Here is an 18,754-nt window from a genome sequence, read left to right on the forward strand (position 1 = left end):
AACATTGACAACTTGTGCAAGCAAAAAAATGGCAAGTGTCTCACTAAATTAGTGTCCAATATTGTGATGAGAAAGTAAGTTAATAAATTGGTCTTCTTATTTAAAGCTTCTTGACAAAATGCACAGTTTTTGTTGTTTTGATTAATTGTAAAATAAATGTTTAATCCCTTACTCTTTCCGAAATGGTCTCACCCGCTCCATATGTAAGACAAAAATTGTAATTGTAACCTGTCAGCTAGGTTATTTTAAAAAAAACAAGTTTAAAGGCTTGCGTATGTAAACTCATTTTAAAATGGCACAAGTCCCACTCAGGGAACATCAAATCTGCACTCTGGCAGGCATTTCTTTCACCTGGGACACAGGCATAGTAACATGTTGAAAGCTGCTGGACTTTTACTTCTATATGAATGTTGCAATTCTGGTGCTATCCATTTGGAATCACATTGTTCCAGAACTTGTATGGAGGGGAAAATAGGCAAGAAAATCCAAAGAATCTCCAGAAGTCAGCAGTGTAAGTTCCTCATGAATACAAGAGTATGATGTAATTGGACTGAATGATATTGGCAAAAACAGGATGCTACTGACCCATATACAATAGTTAGTAAATACAATGTAATGGATAGCTTTAATAAACCTTAATCCATGATGAACTGTCCACGATTCCTTAACAAAATCTTTGTTGCATTTGCAGTTTGAAAAACTGTCAGGGAAGACATAGTAAAAATTTATCATGTTTCAAGGATCATGTTAGAAACAGTCATGAACTGATTTATCTGCTGTGAATTGGATTAAAACACAAGTTTTACAAGTATGTCAAAGATCAGTAACTGCAATGTGCATCATTTACTATACAGTTTGGTGTCAGATAACCTGAGTGACCAACGTCATTTGAAAGTTGTATGTATCATTTAATTATATTATGTTAAAACTGCACCTTTGCTAACAGGCAAGAGAGTTGGCTTGGACATGAATTGGTTAATCTGGAATACAATCTTACAGATGGTGACTAAACATTTTGTAACTGAATAATACATGCAGTAACAACCGCTCAACAAAAAGCTTTTCTGCAAAACGTTAATAATTATCTCGTCAGAGCTTAATCGGAATTGACAGGGATAGACTGAGATATAGACATAAGTGAATTTAAGAGAAATGTATTGGAGGAACTGAAGGGTGCTCTTTATTTGTAATTGTGTTTATCTGATTTTGTCACTAACTTTGGTGAACAAATCACATTTTGACCATGCTATATTCTGTTGTTTCTATACTTTATAATCCAGGACCTGGTTTAACAGCCTGTCAAGATGAATAAACTAGTCTTAGCTCACTACTGTTAATCTTTCTGTCCTTTCCTGTCCCACTCTGCTTTTCTGTTTTACATGACTCTTCTGAAGTACTATCTGTTTCACCCCATAAAATTCTCCTGATTTGGAGATCATTGCCCTTTTGTTGGCTGCCCTGTCTTCGGATACATATTACAAGCAGGTGGAGAAGTTGCACAAACATTGACCATCACAAGTTAAATTGTCCTCTGACAACAGCAGTGTGAGAAATGGTCTATCTTTTTATTGCTCGTTTTTCTACTACCTCACCTCAATAACCACAACAACAGTCCTCCCCTTGAATTTCATGGTTTATTGGATGAATTTGCACAGAAGTCATCTGATAAGGTCCACCTACCACCCCATGACATGGTGTAGGCTGGCTCTATTCTGTCAAAGGTAATTCACATTGGAATTGCATACTGTTTTGCTTGCTAGCTAGCTAATACAGCTGTGCTGCTCTCCATTGATGTTTGCATGCTTAGCTATTTTATTTATAGGGAGAAATGTGTTTTAAATTGGACTGTGTTTTTGATTGCATAAGATTGGCTATATGCTTTATATACAGATTAACTGTCCCCATGTCCGTGGCTGAGTCAATAATTTTGTCAAATATAATGAGCTACTTATTCCCAATAGCATGGATCTGCTGGGCCGAATGGCCTGTTTCTGTGCTATGAATAGCATGCAATAGTTAGCAGGGGTGGATTTTACATAGGACAACGGTGTCTGTGATCCATCTCCCAAACTTACAAGCCTAAAACTGACAGGATCGGAAACCCAAGAAATTACTGACATACAATTCTCCTGTCCAGATAGAGACCTGCACTTAGCAATGTAAATGCATTATCGACTCTCTCCTGCGATCCAAGCTAAACAAGTGCTACTGTAGGAAACCTATACAATGTTTGCGGAGCTTCCTATAGGAAATATTAATTACCCATAAGCTCACGGGACTCAGGGAAGACCCATACTTGGATTTCCAGTGCAGTGATATTTGAGAATGACACTCTGTATCACAAGTAAATGAATCTGGTATGGGTACAGTTTCGTACAAGAATTCAGGCATGTCTGTGCTGGCAACAGGCCACTTCCTTTCCCTCCCACCCCCACCACTGCGACAGCTTCAGGTCATACACAAAACAGGCCAAATTCAGAGTAAAGCTCCTACACAGCACTCACAGCTCAGGTACATCCATATGTTCATTAGAAAGTTGTCTCCATTCCAAACCCAGTTCAGATGAGCACATCAGAAAGCACCTCTTTGACATTTTCATTTCTCACACCAATCATTCCATACATAGCCTCTTCATGACATTTTCAATTACAGGAGTTTTGTCTTGTGCACTCCATGGATAGTTTTAATTGATAACTGGCTGGCATTTAATCGAGGTAGTGGTGTGGGGAGATGGTGGTGTGGGGAGATTGGGGTGGGGGGGAGATTGGGGTGGGGGTGCTGTTCAAATGGTTTATATGTAGAATAATGGATACCTGGGAGTGAGTCATGAATATCTTTTCTTTGATTCCTTAAACTTCAAATCCCCTCTTCTACCCTCTCTTCTTTCTCACTATGTTGAAGGCAAAACTCTTTGCATCATTCCCTACACAAACTCATTCTTTCCAGGACCTCCATCAGTCTTCCCTATAATTTCCCTTAAGACCCCAAGTTTGGTGTCCACCATGCCAGGCTTGACCTTACCATTTTCCCCCTATTGTGTTCTAGTCTTGGTTCTGCCCTGAGCCTGCAAGCCTCAGCCTTTGTCCAAGGTTTCCTCAAATATAGAAGAAATAAAATAACATAAATTGGAGCAGAGGCCTGTGCGAAGGCCACATTTCACCGGCTGACATACCTGAACTGCTGGTGCTCCTTGGAGCTGCGAATCTTCGCTGCGAACCTTTCTGCCAATTTATCCAGGCTCCGGGAGTATTCCACCTCAATCTCTGCCTTTCTGCGGAAGAATTCCTGCAGATCCTGCAGGAGTTGGAGACGGGATTCTGACTGTTGTTCCAGGCATTTCAGCTGCTCTGTCAACTGTACTCGGATTTCTGTTGTGAAGAAAATTATCCGTTAAGACAGAAAAAAAGACATACATGCAAAAAGCTCTTTTCATAACTTCAGGACATCCCAAAGCACTTCACAGCCAATGAATTACTTTTGAAGTGTAGGAAATGCAGCAGTCAATTTGCACACAGCCAGCTCCCACAAACCACAATGTGATTTTAGGTGTTGGTTAAGGGATAAATATTGGCCATGACACCTGAGAGAACTCCCCTGCACTTTTTCAACATAGTGCAACGGGATCTTTTGCGTCACTTGAGCGGGCAGACAGGGCTCTGGTTTAACACCTTCTCTGAAAGGCGCCACTTCTGACACTCAGTATCACACTGGAAGTATCAGCCTGGATTATGTGCTCAAGTCTCTGAAGTGGGCTTCAACCCATGATCTTCTAAGTCAGAGGTGACATTGATACCACTGAACCACAGTTTATACCTGATACAGGGAGTCATTCAGTTGAATGAAACTGTAAAACATGATGCTTTTGCCCCCGCCCGCACCCCAAGCCCCCTTTTGGTGAATCATTCCATACATTAAGATTGACGATATGTCTGCTAATCTTTGCTTTTAAATTTACCCTTTTTCTCCCTTCTGCTCCTGAAGACGCCGGGTTTTGTCAAATTCCGATTCCACAGCTCCCAACATCCCATTGCCACATCAGCCAAATACCCGTCCTTCATGGGTAAACTTCGACAGTGAGGGTTGGCAAGCTATTCGACTGTGACCGGATCACAGCCGAGCCCTATCCTGTCTTCAGCTGATATCCTGTGCACACAGTTGTCAGCAGGGGTCCCTGGATAGTCACTGGGAACCCCAAACCTGGATGATTTTCTCTTCCCTGGTCTTGAGTGCTGAGGTCAAACTGTAGCAACCTTACTGTCGTCACAGCAACACCAATCAAGGATCAGCTCAGGCCCTTCTGCCCTGTATGGCTCTGTGCAACTGAACTGTCAAGGAGCAGAATCAGTCTGCTATGTGAAACCAAGAACAAAAATAGAGATAAACTAAATTTACAGGAACACAGACGCAACAGCCTGGGCATCATGGTCTTCCCTTCGAGACGCTGCAATACAAGGCCTGTTACCATGACAATGCCACCTCCTTGTCACATTGCTTTGCCACATTAGTGGGCAGTACTCCAGAGATGGGAATGGAATTCAGAGTTAAATAAGCAGGAAACTGAGGGCTGGGGAGAGCAAGCAGCCGTTGACTGGAACTGCTTACTCATATTGTGTGAACAGAGGCTGTTTGGCTCCTGCTCACTCCCTGCATTCGGCACAGAGTCAGACAACACCAGGGGTCTCAGAGCAGAGGTGATTCGGCTCAGTCTCTGCAGCGAACTCAAGACTGGAGGACATTGGGAGGGGGTGAGCCCTTCAAAATAAATCTAAGTGAACTCCTGAAAGAGGGACATTGGTAACTGGCTCACGGTATCAGCGCATTGCAGAATCTGTGAAATCAGTTGACAGCATGCCTGTTTTGCAGGCTTTGAATGGGCACCAAATCGACCAATATGTCAGATGGTACATGTGGGAACATTCCACACTGCAAGTATGCCACCCTACATATTGGAAAAGGCCACAAAAAAGACATCCATAGTATATGCACATGCAAGTAAGGATCCACATCTTCCCAACTTTGAGCTGCCCTGAACTCAGTCAACCCTTGGTCTACATGCAGCCTTTAAGGACTGCTGGAAGCTGCTACCAAACAGCAATGATCTTTGTAAAATACTTACCTGAATGAGGGGCAGGGAGGTGCAGAAGTGCTTCTCCCAGCATCTTCAGCAATGTCATAGACCGTTGGTGACTCCTTCTTGGTCCCCTCCCAGTAAGGCCTGAGGCCCAAAATTGGGCCAACCCATTCTGGTGCAGGGATTTCGATAAAAGGATCATGAACATTTTACCTCAAGATGAATTGCTAGGCTGCAGCAGCTGCATCAATCCAAATAGCCTCCAAGCTCAGAACACTTTACTCTAACTGAACCTGCACCTGGACCTCTGTATATATGTGCATTTAGCACTAGGCATCGAGAGAGCCAGGGAGCAAGGACAGAATCAACTGTTACGACCCGGTGAGGAAAGTGTCTAGGGGTCCCCCTCAGCCTTCACCTGATCTTACTGTAACAGGGTTTAACTTTAAACACACTGTGTTTTTAGCTCCCCCTTGGTGAACCCTTGTTCACCGCTTTCCAATTATAAGGCAAAGAAACCAGCACAAACAGGTTTTCTTAGGTTTAAAGAAGAAAAATTGAAATTTATTAAACTTAAACTTCAACTCTAATTCAGTTGATGCCTACGGATACACGATGCGCCCATGCTAGCATGCATACGCGATACACACATGCAAATAGAGACAGAAAAGAGCAGAAGAAAAATAAAGTGGAACATGCCAAAGACTTGCAGGTTGATGGGTAAATTGGCCATTAGCAATTGCCCCTAGTATAGGTAGGTGGTAGGGAAATATAGCGACAGATGGGGATGTGGTAGGAATATGGAATTAGTGTAGGATTAGTGTAAATGGGTGGTTGATGGTCGGCACAGACTCGGTGGGCCGAAGGGCCTGTTTCAGTGCTGTATAACTAAATTAAACTAAAAAGTTTGAGGCAATATTTATTTAGAGATACAGTATTGAAACAGGCCCTTCGGCCCACCGAGTCTGTGCCGACCAACAACTACCCATTTATACTAACCCTGCAGTAATCCCATATTCCCTACCACCTACCTACACTAAGGGCAATTTACAATGGCCAATTTACCTATCAACCTGCAAGTCTTTGGCTGTGGGAGGAAACCAGAGCACCCGGCGAAAACCCACGCAGTCACAGGGAGAACTTGCAAACTCCGCACAGGCAGTACCCAGAATCGAACCCGGGTCGCTGGAGTTGTGAGGCTGTGGTGCTAACCACTGCGCCACTGTGCAACTCTGAAGAGTTGTTGTTATGGTTCTTTGAGCTCACTATAGAGTCTTTGATTGTAGGTAGATCTTGCTTTTCATTGGGGCCCAGTATTCTTCTTAAACCTTGTTTGCTGGATGAGACTTTTCTCTCTTAGGGTTCATGTGGCTTCAGTGGATTCAGAGGCTTGTGAGAAAGAGATGGGAGCAGACAGGAGAGATCTTCTCAGTGTGGGGAGGGAGGGGGGGAATCCCGCCCTGCTGCATACATGAGCTAACCATGCATGGTTGCATGTGTGGCCCCGCTCTGCACTGTTGCAAGTGAGGGTTCCTTTACTGTCTCCAAAACCACTCTCAGTCACAGGTATCTCATCCTCTGCACAGTGAGTAACTCACTTCAATGACTAAGTTCAAACCTAGGTCCAGTAACAGGCCAGCTACTGCTATCGACACTGGCTATAGATCCAGACAACAGCCACTAAAAACTCATGTGCAGGAACATGGATTCCGGCCCAGCCACCGAGACCTGCTACTTTAAGAGCAGGGAGCTATCTGCAGAGGGAAGGCTCTGCATCCAACAGCCTAATGCGGAACTGTTAGCCCCGGCAGTGACCGCAGCAGGAAATGCAGCCAATAGCTAAGAGCTGGCTCAATACTGTGCGTCATTGCATTGATTCAGAGTGCAGGCAGCTACTGAGCTAGCTGGTAATGCAGCCAACTTGTGTCAGTGGCATCAACTCGTCCTGGAAATACACTCACATTCAGGATGCCAGCTGCTTCATTTACCTTGTGTTGCCTTTCGAGGTAAGCAAGCAGGAGTGAGGCTCCACAGAAAGGGGCTGCAATGTGAGAAAGGACCGAGAGTGTTTGTCCCATTCACTTGTCCACATGTTCACGTCTGATCAGTTGTTCCAGTTATCTACTTGATCACTTTTGACATTCATTTTCACATTTCGTTTCCCCCTCCTTCTCCACAAGGGACTGACTCAGGCTGTGATTCCCCCCATTCCCCGGTGTGTATCCTGCTGATATTTATTGCCCCATTTCAAACACAAAATGAACTGACTCAGGGCACTGGTGCAAGTGGAACCAACCCCAACATACACTAAGCACTCTCAGAAGAGCAGGGGAGAAAATGTAGGCCAAATAAATCCCCCACTATGAGCACCAAGTACAGGTGAGGCAGCACATCTTTCAGTGTCAGCCGTGGTGCAGTGGTCGTGCTCTCACCTCTGAATTATAAGATTGTGGGTTCAAGTCCCACACAGATTTTCTGGTCATTAGGACATTGCTTTATGTGGGAGCTTACTGTATGTAAGTTAGCTGCTATGTTTCCCAACATTACAAAAGGGATTACACTGCAAAAGGTACTTCCTTGGCTTTAGGACATTGTGAGAAGTGTTATCTAAATGTATGTTCCACTGTTCCATCACATCATCTGAAGTGCCTTTTGAATGAATCCAAAACGTTTACCTCCATTGTCCTAACCCCAGAGGCCAAACCAATTAACAATTTCTCTGTCTGAAGAAGTGCTTCCTAAAATCAGTTTCCCATTCATCAGTTTGTACCCTCGAGTGCCTTCCTTAAAATCCTGGATTAAGCTTAAATACTGGTCGAACATCAACAGTGACTACACCCCAAAAGTACCTCAATGGCTGTAAAGTGCTTTGCAACATCCTGATGTTATGAAAGAAGCGATAGGAGTGGTAGCATAGTGGTAACGTTACTGCGTTAATCCAGAGGCCCAGACTAATGTTCTAGAGACACGAGTTCAAATCCCACCATGGCAGCTTGGGGGAATTTAAATTCAATTAATTAATAAATCTGGCATAAAATATTAGCCTCCTTAATAATGATCAAGAAACTACTGGACTTTTGTTAAAAATCCATCTGGTTCACTAATGCCCTTTAGGGGAAGAAATCTTCTGCCCTTACCTGGTCTGGTCTATATGTGACTCCAGACCCACAGTAATGTGGTTAACTCTGAACTGTCCTCTGAAATGGCCGAGCAAGCTGCTTACTTGTAGGTGGCTCACCACCTACTCAAGGGCAATTAGGGATGGGCAATAAATGCTGGCCTTACCAGTGATGCCCACATCCCATAAGGAATATAAAAAAGTCAACGAAAATCTCTTTCTTTCTTTGGTCTGGAATAACTGGAGGATAACAAGAAAACTAAACTGAATTAGACTGTGCTGCTCCAGCTTCCTGTCGAGGTTAAGCAGCCTCCAAATGGGCCATAAACTGGAAACCCAATGGTGTAACCTCATTGGTCAGCCACAACATTTGTCTCATAACTAACTGATTTGGTTCAACTCAATCCAGTCTTTAATTTCCTGCATTCCAACCCAAAATACAAAAGTCTTTGCAATTCCAGATCTGAACCTTGCAGGCACCCACACCACATGGCTTGTGGATCTCTTCAGTCCCACGGTCACGAGGAGTATAGAAAGTGCAAGTGTGAAATTAACAAGGAAATTAGGAAAGCAAAGCGGTCATGAAAAATTACTGGCAAGTAAAATCAAAGATGATAACGAATGGAAAAAAAAGGGCCAATTAGAGACCAAGAAGGTAACTTGTGCGGATGCAGAGGACGTGAGCAAGCTTCTTAATCAATACTTTGCATCTATTTTCACAAAAGAGAGGGACGAAGCGGACATTGTAGTTAAGGATGTGGCGTGTGAAATATTGGATGTGATAAACATAGTGAGGAAGGAAATATTAAGGTGTTTAGTATCCTTGAAAGTGGTTAAATCACCAGGCCCCAATGAAATGTCCACCAGGCTGTTAAGGGAAGAAAGGGAAGAAATAGCCAGACTCTGACCAGCATTTTCCAATCCTCTCTGGCTACAGGCACTGTAACCTTGTACTGTTGCTTAAAGAGGGAGGAAGGGAAACTCCAAATAATTACAGGTCAGTCAGCCTAACAACAGTGGTGGGCAAATTATTGGAAAAATTTAGAGGCACAGATTAATCAAAGACAGTCAGCACAGATGTGTTAAGTGAAGGTCGTGTCTGACAAACTTGATTGAATGTTTTGAGGAAGTAACAAAGAGGGTTGATGAGGGTAGTGAGTTTGATGTAGTCTACATGGATTTTAACAAGGCTTTTGATAAGTTCTCACATAGCAGACCGATCAGTAAATTAAAAGCTCATGAGATTCAAGGCAAAGTTGCAAGTTGGATCCAAAATTGGCTCAGTGCCAGGAAGCAAAGGGTAATAGTTGACAGGTGTTTTTGCAGCTGGAAGGCTCTTTCCACAGGGCTCAGTACTGGGTTCCTTGCTTTTGTATTATATATAATCAATGATTTAGATTTAAATGTAGGGGGAATGATTAAAAAGTTTACAGATGATATGAAAATTGGCCGTGTGGTTGGCACTAAGGAAGAAAGCTGTACACTACAGGAAGATATCAATGCACTGGTCAGGCGGGCAGAGAAATAGTAAATGTAATTCAATCCGGAGAAGTATGAGGTAATGCATTTGGAGAAGACAAACAAGGCAAGGGAATACACAATAAATGGAAGGGTTCTGTGAAGAGTAAAGGAACAGGGGGACCTTGGAGTGTATGTCTACAGGTCCCTGAAGGTAGCAGGACAGATTGACAAGGCGGTCAAAAAGGCTTACGGAATACTTTCCTTTATTGATCGAGGCCTAGAGTATAAGAGCAGGGAGGTTATGCTGGAACTGCATTAAACACAAGTTAGACCGCAGCTAGAATACAGCATCCAGGATTTCACCACATTACAGGAAGGATGTGATCTCGCTAGAGATGGTACAGAGCAGATTTACAAGAATGTTCCCAGGAATGGAACATTTAACTGTAAGCAAAGATTGGAAAGGCTGGGGTTGTTTTCTTTGTAACAGAGGAGGCTCGGGGGAGATTTAATTGAGATGTATAAAATTATGAGGGGTCTAGATAGCGTGGCTAGGAAGGGCCTATTTCCATTAGCAGAGAGGTCAATAACTGGCAGCATAGATTTGAAGTAATTGGTGGAAGGACTAGAAGGGAGTTGAGGAGCAGTTTTTTCACCCACAGGGTGGCGAGGTTCTGGAACCCACTGCCTGAAAAGGTGGTAGAGGCAGATACCCTCATCACATTTAAAAACTACTTGGATATGCATTTGAGGTGCTGTAACCTACAGGGCTATGGACCAAGAGCTGGGAGGTGGGAGTAGACTGGATAGCTCTTGGTTGGCTGACACAGTCACAATGTGCCAAATGGCCTCCATCTGTTCCGTAAATCTTTCTATGTTTCTATGCCGCACGTTCTTTCCACTGCTACACAATGTTGAAAAGGCAGACACTGAAATTCTTCAGTAACATTTTCCAAGAGTTTTATTAATACTCCCTTCTGGAGTACTACGTCCAGTGCTGGACACTATATCCTCAGGAAGGATAAATTGGCCTTGGAGAGGGTGCAGCACAGACTCACCAGAATGATACCAGGGCCAAAGGATTAAATTATGAGGCCAGGTTGCATAGACAAGGCTTCTATTCCTCTGAGTACAGAAGATTAAAGGGTGATCTAATTGAGGTGTTTGAAACGATAAAGGGATTCGATAGGATATGGTAAAGCTATTTCCTCTGGTGGGAATCCAGAACAAAAGGGTACAATCTTAAAATTAGAGCTCGGCCATTCAGGAGTGAAATTAGGAAAGACTTTTTCTCACAAAGGGTAATGGAAATTTGGAACTCTTTCCCCCCAAAAGGCTGTGGATGCTGGGACAATTGAAATTATCAAGACAGAGATTGATAGGTTTTTCTTTCAGGGTATTAAAGGATATGGAGAAAAAGTGGGTAGGTAGAGTTAAAATATGGATCAGCCATTATCTAACTGAGTGGCAGAACGAGCTTGAGGGAATGATAGGATAACTTTTGTTCCTGTGTTGCTAATGCAGAGCTGCAGTACAATGGTAACTGTAGACACCAGTAATATCAGACAGCAATTGAAAGACGAGTCATTCCCTGGTTGCTTTTGGGCAGCTTTTAGTTGGTGTCGTTAGACCCAATCTCTGACCTCCCTCTGATCGATCTTACCCGCTAGTGCCAGGCAGACAGATTGCAAACCCATCACAACCACGCAGGACTGAGCTGAGTTGAGTTAGCTGATCTCAGTCTGGGAGCTGTTGGTGGTTTGGAGTTAACCTCAGTTCCCTGAGCTACTCGGTCAGGGTGCCAGGGCTCCTCCTCCTGCTCATACTCCAGCGTCCCCTGCATGAGTGGGAACAAATGGGCTTGCCCGTCACCCCTGTTCCCTCTCAATGGTATCAACACCTGCCGTCTACCCTCCTGTGTAGAAAACAGGCAATTGGGTGAAGTATAGTGGGTGGGGGGCGAGGGGTGATGAGGGTAGGAAGTGAGAGGGGAAAAGAGGCCTGGTTTGTCTAACAACATACTGTTTCTTTAATTGCTTTTATATAAACAAGACTAAAGAATTTCTAAAGCACCTTTGATGGCCACAGAATGCCCCAAAGTGTTATCACCGTTATAACACCGGAAACCATAAGTCAATTTGTGCACAGCAAGCTCCCACAAACTGCAGTGAGGTAAATCACCACATCATGTATTTGGTTTTAAGCAATATTGTTGAGGGATAAATGTTGGTCAGGACATGGGATAGGGTGTTGAAGGGGGAGGGAGCTCCCTATGCTCTTCTTCGAAATAGTGCCATGTGCTGTTTAATGTCCACCTGAGAGGGCAGGCCAGGCCTTGGTTTAATGTCTTATCCAAGAGACAACACCTCTGACAGTACAGCACTCCCTCAGTACTGCACTGGAATGTCAGCCAGGATTAATATGCTTAAGTCTCTGGAGTGGGTCTCAAACTGTGACCATGTGACTTGGAGACAGGAGTGCTACACGTAGAACTGCAGGAGACCCGTTATGGCTGGCGGTGTCATCACCTGACACGAGGCAACTGTCGCTAAACGTTTGTGCTGGATTGGCTGAGGTCGCTCTTCCTGTGCACTGCCCTTAGTGAATCTGAGAGGTTCGCTAGATGGGGCCTGCCCTTTCGGACCTAACATCGCCAAGTCCAATATAAAACACAGCTATCTAAGCACTTCAGAGACCAGGTGATGGGTTAGCTAAACCACCCCCACCTTGCCAACCCTCCCTCCAAGCCATTCAATGCACATCACCTCAAGGAAAGCTTTTCTCCAGGTAGCCACGGGAGGCAAACACTGGAACAATAACACATGGCCTGAAATAGAAACCATAGACTGCCACACATCTTGACCTCTGACCCTGGGGAGCCGTGCAGCAGCTGTCAAACAGACTCCTGTATCTGATTCACTGCACACGAGCAGTCCGCTCAACATCCACGCGCTGTCGCAATTAAATCGGCCATGATGTTCATGGAAGCTGAACACCTGACCCCCCTCCTGAACCGAAATTTGAGAAATATTCACGCTGGCTCACTTCTGCACTAAGCCTGACTAACGGTTTTAGTGGGGGGGAGGAATGGTGGTGAGGGGGAGGTAATTAAAGGGACTTCACAATCCTAAACCAACACTGTGTTTTGTTTTTAACTTCATTCTTGTCCGTTTAATCAAAGGAAAGGAAAAGGCCTCCGGGGATATTTTCTGCACAGGCGAACGACTGGCACAAGAACTAAGTATCATTTTAATCATAGTGACAGCACCTGCCTACCAATCGATGGTGTGATTTGATATTTTACTTTTGCTGAACGTGTCTGTATTTTCCCCTCTCTCCCTCCTCCCCATCCTAGTTTCTTTCGTCTTACCAGGGTGCGGTTCCACAGGCACCCACCACAGACCTGCATGGGTGCCCCTTCTTCAAAAGATCAATTCACCAACCCCTCCCGAGCTCCACAACCCACATACTCCCAGCAGAGAGCCGCCCTCAAAGGTTTGGAGAATTAGTGCTAAGGCAGTGTAGCCCTATTATTACCCCACGCTCCACTCCTGTTAGGAGTGTGGATTTACCCTCTTATGTGCTCCAAGTCCCATTCATCCATCACCCCTGCACTTGCTGACCTACATTGGTCTGACAATACCCTGAATTTAAAATTTCCATCCTTGTGTTCAAGTCCCTCCATGGGCTCGCACCCCCCAACCCACCGCCCCCCTTCCCACCTCGCATTTCTCTGTAACCTCCTCCAGCTCCACAACCCTCCGTAATCCTCCAATTCAGGTTTCAGGTTTCAGAAGATTTACATTACTCCACCATTGGTGGCTGTGCCTTCAGCTGTCTGACCAGAAACTCTGGAATTCCCTTCCTAAATCTCTCCGCCTCTCTACCTCTCTCTTCCTTTAAGACACCTCTTAAAACCTACCTCTTTGACTAATCTTTTGGTTGTCCATCCCAATATCTCCTTACGTGGCTTGGTATCAATGTTTTGTCTGATTATGCTTCTGTGAAGCACCTTGGGGCATTTCACTACTTTCAAGGCACTATGTAAATGCAAGTTGTTGTTGTTGTACTGTCAGAAGTGTCACCTTATGACTGAGACATTAAAGGACACCATCTGCACAAAATAAATTGAGTGGCAAACATAAAACGGGCCTGAAAGGTCATTGAGTTGAAATGTTAACTGTTTCTTTCGCCACAGATGCTGTCTGAGCTGCTGAGTATTTCCAGCATTCTCTGTTTTTATTTCAGATTTCCAGCATCTGTGGCTTATTGCTTTCGTATTTTTTTTAATAAGAGCGGCCTGGTTTGGTCCATTGGTGTCAGGTAACATACAGGGAGGAATGGGCCTGAGGGGAGAGTCGCCTGGTTTGCACTGACTTTTGTCACAAACATTGACACAATGACTGGGCCCCTCAGAATGCTGACTGTTTCTTTCTCTATCCCACAGATGGAGCCTTTCTGAGCTATTTCTACCATTGCGTACTTCACCCATCTGTAAAAGTAGCTTACTGTGATTTATATCCTAGCACTGTGATAAACAGTGCACCTGGAACCTCTATTGTTTCTCGGCCCTGATTTAGTGCTGCTGGAACGGCACTCTTTGAGGCTGCAGTTATTCAATCAAGTGTCCCGGGATCTTTTTCCATTTCCAGCTGGATGTCAGGTGCTTACAATCATTGCCATATTAACACTCAGTGCAGGAAATGGCTGGCTGCCCTTCAAAATCAATTCAAGACCCCATCCTGCCCCAAAACACTGGACTAATTTAGCAGCTTAACTAAGGCCTGATTATGTTCCAGCAAATTAAGACAGGGAAAAAAATAGATGCTGCGGGACAGGTACTGAGTCCAAAACCAATCCAGATGAATTAAATGAAATGCCTCCCATCTAAGGGGCCCCAATATAGCTCCTTGTAGGCATGGACCGACAGGACAAGACATTGCCACCTCCACACACCTCCCCATTTCTGTGCGAATTGGCAACTTTACTGAGATTAGCTAATATGGGGAAATAAAAAAAAAACAGGGGTGCCTTTTGGAGGCTGAGGCACATTGATGGGACAGTGTAGAGGCAGCTTTACCCTGTATCTAACCCGTTTTTTTTTAAAGGTGCTATATAAATGCAGATTATTGGTGTTATCATTGTTAACTTTGTTCCTCAGGAAAAGCCAAGTGTTTTTGTCTCACTGTGTTCCCTCTCTCTCGCTCGATTTTCTGGCTCTTTCTGCCTCATTAGTGTCATCTGCCTCTTGTCGTCGCTCCTTGCTGGCTACGTAGCCCGCCCGCTAATCAAGATGGTCTTTGCCGGAATCTTCTCTGGGTGTGGATGGTAAGTGAGGCCTGGGGGCTAGAAGGGAGGTGGGGGAGGCCGAGCAGCCTTGCATTGAGGGTCAGTGACTCGGGTGGGAGCGCCAATCCTCGGAGGCTCCATCAGATGACCCACAACCGCGGCCTGCCACGCAATCCCGCCAGTGGTCCATCCTCACAGCCAATGGGAAAGCAAACCCACACGTGCACAGCCAATTGGCTGATATTTGACCTGTCAGTCAAATATCGTTGGCAACCACTCCCCGGCCTCAACCCACCTCCAATGCTTTCATATCAGATGGAAACGGGTATTCGATAAAAAATTTAAAAAGAAACACTTTTTTTAAAACATCGCTTGTCTTTAATCCTGTGCATTGACAATGTAGATGGAGCTTTACTCTGTATCTGACCCCGTTTTTTTTTCTTCTTTTTTTTCCAAGGTGGCCTTTATACCCCAGGCCCCTTTATATTTTTCATGTCAAGGGGGCCTTTATTTGTATATAACCCCGTGCTGTACCTGCCCTGGGAGTGTTTGATGGGGATAGCGTAGAGGGAGCTTTACTCTGTATCTAACCCCGTTTTTTATTTATTTAGAGGGAGCGTTACTCTGTATCTAACCCCCGTGCTGTACCTGCCCTGGGAGTGTTTGGTGGGGACAGTGTAGAGGGAGCTTTATTCTGTATCTAACCCCCTTTTTTTTCTCTTCTCAAAGGTGGCCTGTATATCTCAGGCCCCTTTTTATATTTTTCATGTCGAGGGGGCCTTTATTTCTCAGGTCCCCTTTATATACATACTTATATTTTTTAAAATAACTTTATTAAAAACAGAAATAAACAAAAACTCAAATTAAAATGCCATTCTCAGCGTCGACAATGCAATCCCGTCCCTGTGGTGCCCACCGGTCGCGGAAGGCCTCAAGCGTACCAGCGGACACCGCATGCTCCTTCTCCAGGGACACCCGGGCACGAACTGTACCTGTCCTGGGAGTATTTGATGGGACAGAGTACAGGAAGCTTTGCGATTTGCTCGTGCTATTGGGAGGGTTTAAACTAACTTAGCATGGGTGTGGGAACCAGGTGGAAGTATTAGAGAGGAATACAAGGTGCACAGAATACTGGGGGAGATAAATAGCATTAGAATCGGGAATAGTAAGTTATTAGATGGTGTCAGAGTAAGGGAGAATGTAATACAGTCTAAATCAGGGTTAATATACATGTATGTGAATGCATGGAGTGTTGCTAAGAAGATTGGTGAGTTCTAGGTGCAGATTGACATGTGGAAATATGATGTTGTGGCTATAACATAAGAATTAGGAACAGGAGTAGGCCACTCGGCCCCTTGAGCCTGCTCCGCCGTTCAATAAGATCATGACTGATCTGATTGTAACCTCAACTCCACATTCCTGCGTACCCCCGATAACCTTTCACCCCCTTGCTCATCAAGAATCTATCTTAAAAATATTTAAAGACTCTGATTCCACCGCCTTTTGAGGAAGAGAATTCCAAAGACTCACGATCCTCTGAGAGAAAACATTTCTCCTCATCTCTGTCTTAAATGGGCGACCCCTTATTTTTAAACAGTGACCCCTAGTTCCAGATTCTCCCACAAGGGGAAACATCCTTTCCACATCCACCCTGTCCAGACCCCTCAGGATCTTATATGTTTCAATCAAGTCACTTCTTATTCTTCTAAACTCCAGTGGATACAAGCCTAGCCTGTCCAACCTTTCCTCATAAGACAACCTGATCATTCCAGGTATTAGTCTTGTAAACCTTCTCTGAACTGCTTCCAATGCATATACATCCTTCCTTAAATAAAGGAGACCAATACTGTACACAATACTCCAGATGTGGTCTCACCAATGCCCTGTATAACTGAAGCATAACCTCCCTACTTTCGTATTCAATTCCCCTTGCGATAAACAATAACATTCTATTTGCTTTTCTAATTACATGCTGAACGTGCAAACTGCATTCCTGCACGAGAACACCCAGATCCCTCTGCATCTCAGAGCTCTGCAATCTCTCACCATTTAGATAATATGCTTATTTTTTATTCTTCCTGCCAAAATGGACAATTTCACATTTCCCCACATTTTACTCCATTTGCCAGATCTTTGCCCATTCACCGAACCTATCTATATCCCTTTGTAGCCTCCTTATGTCCTCTTCAACACAGACCTGGCACAAAAGGGTAGGACTAGATTGTTAAATATTCCTGGATACAAGGTTTTCAGCAAAGACAGGAAAGGGAAAAAAGGGGGAAGGGTGGCAGTATTGATTAAGGAGAGCATTGCAGTGCTGGAGAAAAAGGATGTCCCAGAGGGATTGAGGACAGAATCCATTTGGCAAGAGCTAAGGAACAAAAAAAGGTGCAGTTACATTGTTCGGTGTTGTCTATAGGCCACCAACTAGTGGGAAGGATGTAGAGGAACAACTTTGCAAGGAAATTACAGAGAAGTGCAAACATTATGGGGTGGTTATAATGGGGAACTTCAATTATCCAAACATCGACTGGGATAGTCGTAGTGTAAAGGGCAGTGAGGGGCAAGAGTTCCTAGAGTCTGTTCAGGAGAATTTTCTACAGCTGTATGTTGCTAGTCCAACAAGAAAGGAAGCACTGCTAGACCTGGTTCTTGAGAATTCTTTTTTTATTCATTTATGGGATATGGGCATCGCTGGCTAGGCCAGCATTTATTGCCCATCCCTAATTTCCCTCGAGAAAGTAGTGGTGAGCTGCCGCCTTGAACTGCTGCAGTCCTTGGGGTGCAGATATACCAATATTGCTGTTAGGAAGGGAGTTCCACGATTTTGATCCAGTGACCATGAAGGAACGGCGATGTAGTTCCAACTCAGGATGGTGTGTGGTTTGGAGGGGAATTTGCAGGTGGCGGTGTTCCCATGCATCTGCTGCCCTTGTCCTTCTAGGTAGTAGAGGTCGTGGGTTTGGAAGTTGTTATCGAAGGAGCCTTGGGGAGTTGCTGCAGTGCATCTGGTAGATGGGACATACTGCTGCCATTGTGCGTCGGTGGTAAAGGGGGTGAATGTTGAAGATGGTGGATAGGTGGACAATCAAGCGGGCTGCTTTATCCTGGATGGTGTTGAGCTTCTTGAGTGTTGTTGGAGCTGCACCCATCCAGGCAAGCGAAGAGTATTCAATCACACTCCTGACTTGTGCCTTGTAGATGGTGGACAGGCACCAGGGAGATACTCACCACAAAATTCCTAGCCTTTGACCTGCTGTTGTAGCCACAGCATTTAAGAGGCTGGTCCAGTTCAGTTTCCAGTCAATGGTAACCCCAGGATGTTGATAGTGGGGGATTCAGCGATGGTAATGCCATTGTACATCAAGGGGAGATGGTTAGATTCTCTATTCTTTGAGATGGTCATTGCCTGGCACTTGTGTGACACAAATGTTACTTGCCACTTATCAGCCTAAGCCTGGATGTTGTCCAGGTCTTGCTGCATATGGACATGGGCTGCTTCAGTATTTGAGGAGTCACGAATGGTGCTGGACATTGTGCAATCATCAGCAAACATCCCCACTTCTGACCTTATGATAGAGGGAAGGCCATTGATGAAGCAGCTGAAGGTGGTTGGGCCTAGGACATTACCCTGAGGAACTCCTGCAGTGATGTCCCGGGACTGAGGTGATTGATGTCCAACAACCAAACCATCTTCCTTTGTGCTAGGTATGACTCCAGCCAGTGGCGTGTTTTCTCCTTGATTCCCATTGACTCCAGTTTTGCTAGGGCTCTTGATGCCATACTCGGTCAAATGTTGCCTTGATGTCAAGGGC

At 44.6% G+C, this 18,754-nt stretch overlaps 1 protein-coding gene across 3 annotated transcripts in view; it reads right to left on the minus strand.

Moving 5' to 3' along the window:
• srgap3 (SLIT-ROBO Rho GTPase activating protein 3) overlaps positions 1–18,754 on the minus strand; it is a 340,865-nt gene that overhangs the window by 211,105 nt on the left and 111,006 nt on the right. For all 3 annotated transcript variants that reach the window (XM_068051424.1, XM_068051426.1, XM_068051425.1), the window contains exon 2: positions 3,173–3,368. In XM_068051424.1, the coding sequence (XP_067907525.1) occupies positions 3,173–3,368 (196 nt within the window). The remainder of the gene's footprint in view (positions 1–3,172; positions 3,369–18,754) is intronic.

Source organism: Heterodontus francisci, chromosome 19, assembly GCF_036365525.1.
Source record: "Heterodontus francisci isolate sHetFra1 chromosome 19, sHetFra1.hap1, whole genome shotgun sequence".
Classification (NCBI taxonomy): Eukaryota; Metazoa; Chordata; class Chondrichthyes; order Heterodontiformes; family Heterodontidae; genus Heterodontus; species Heterodontus francisci.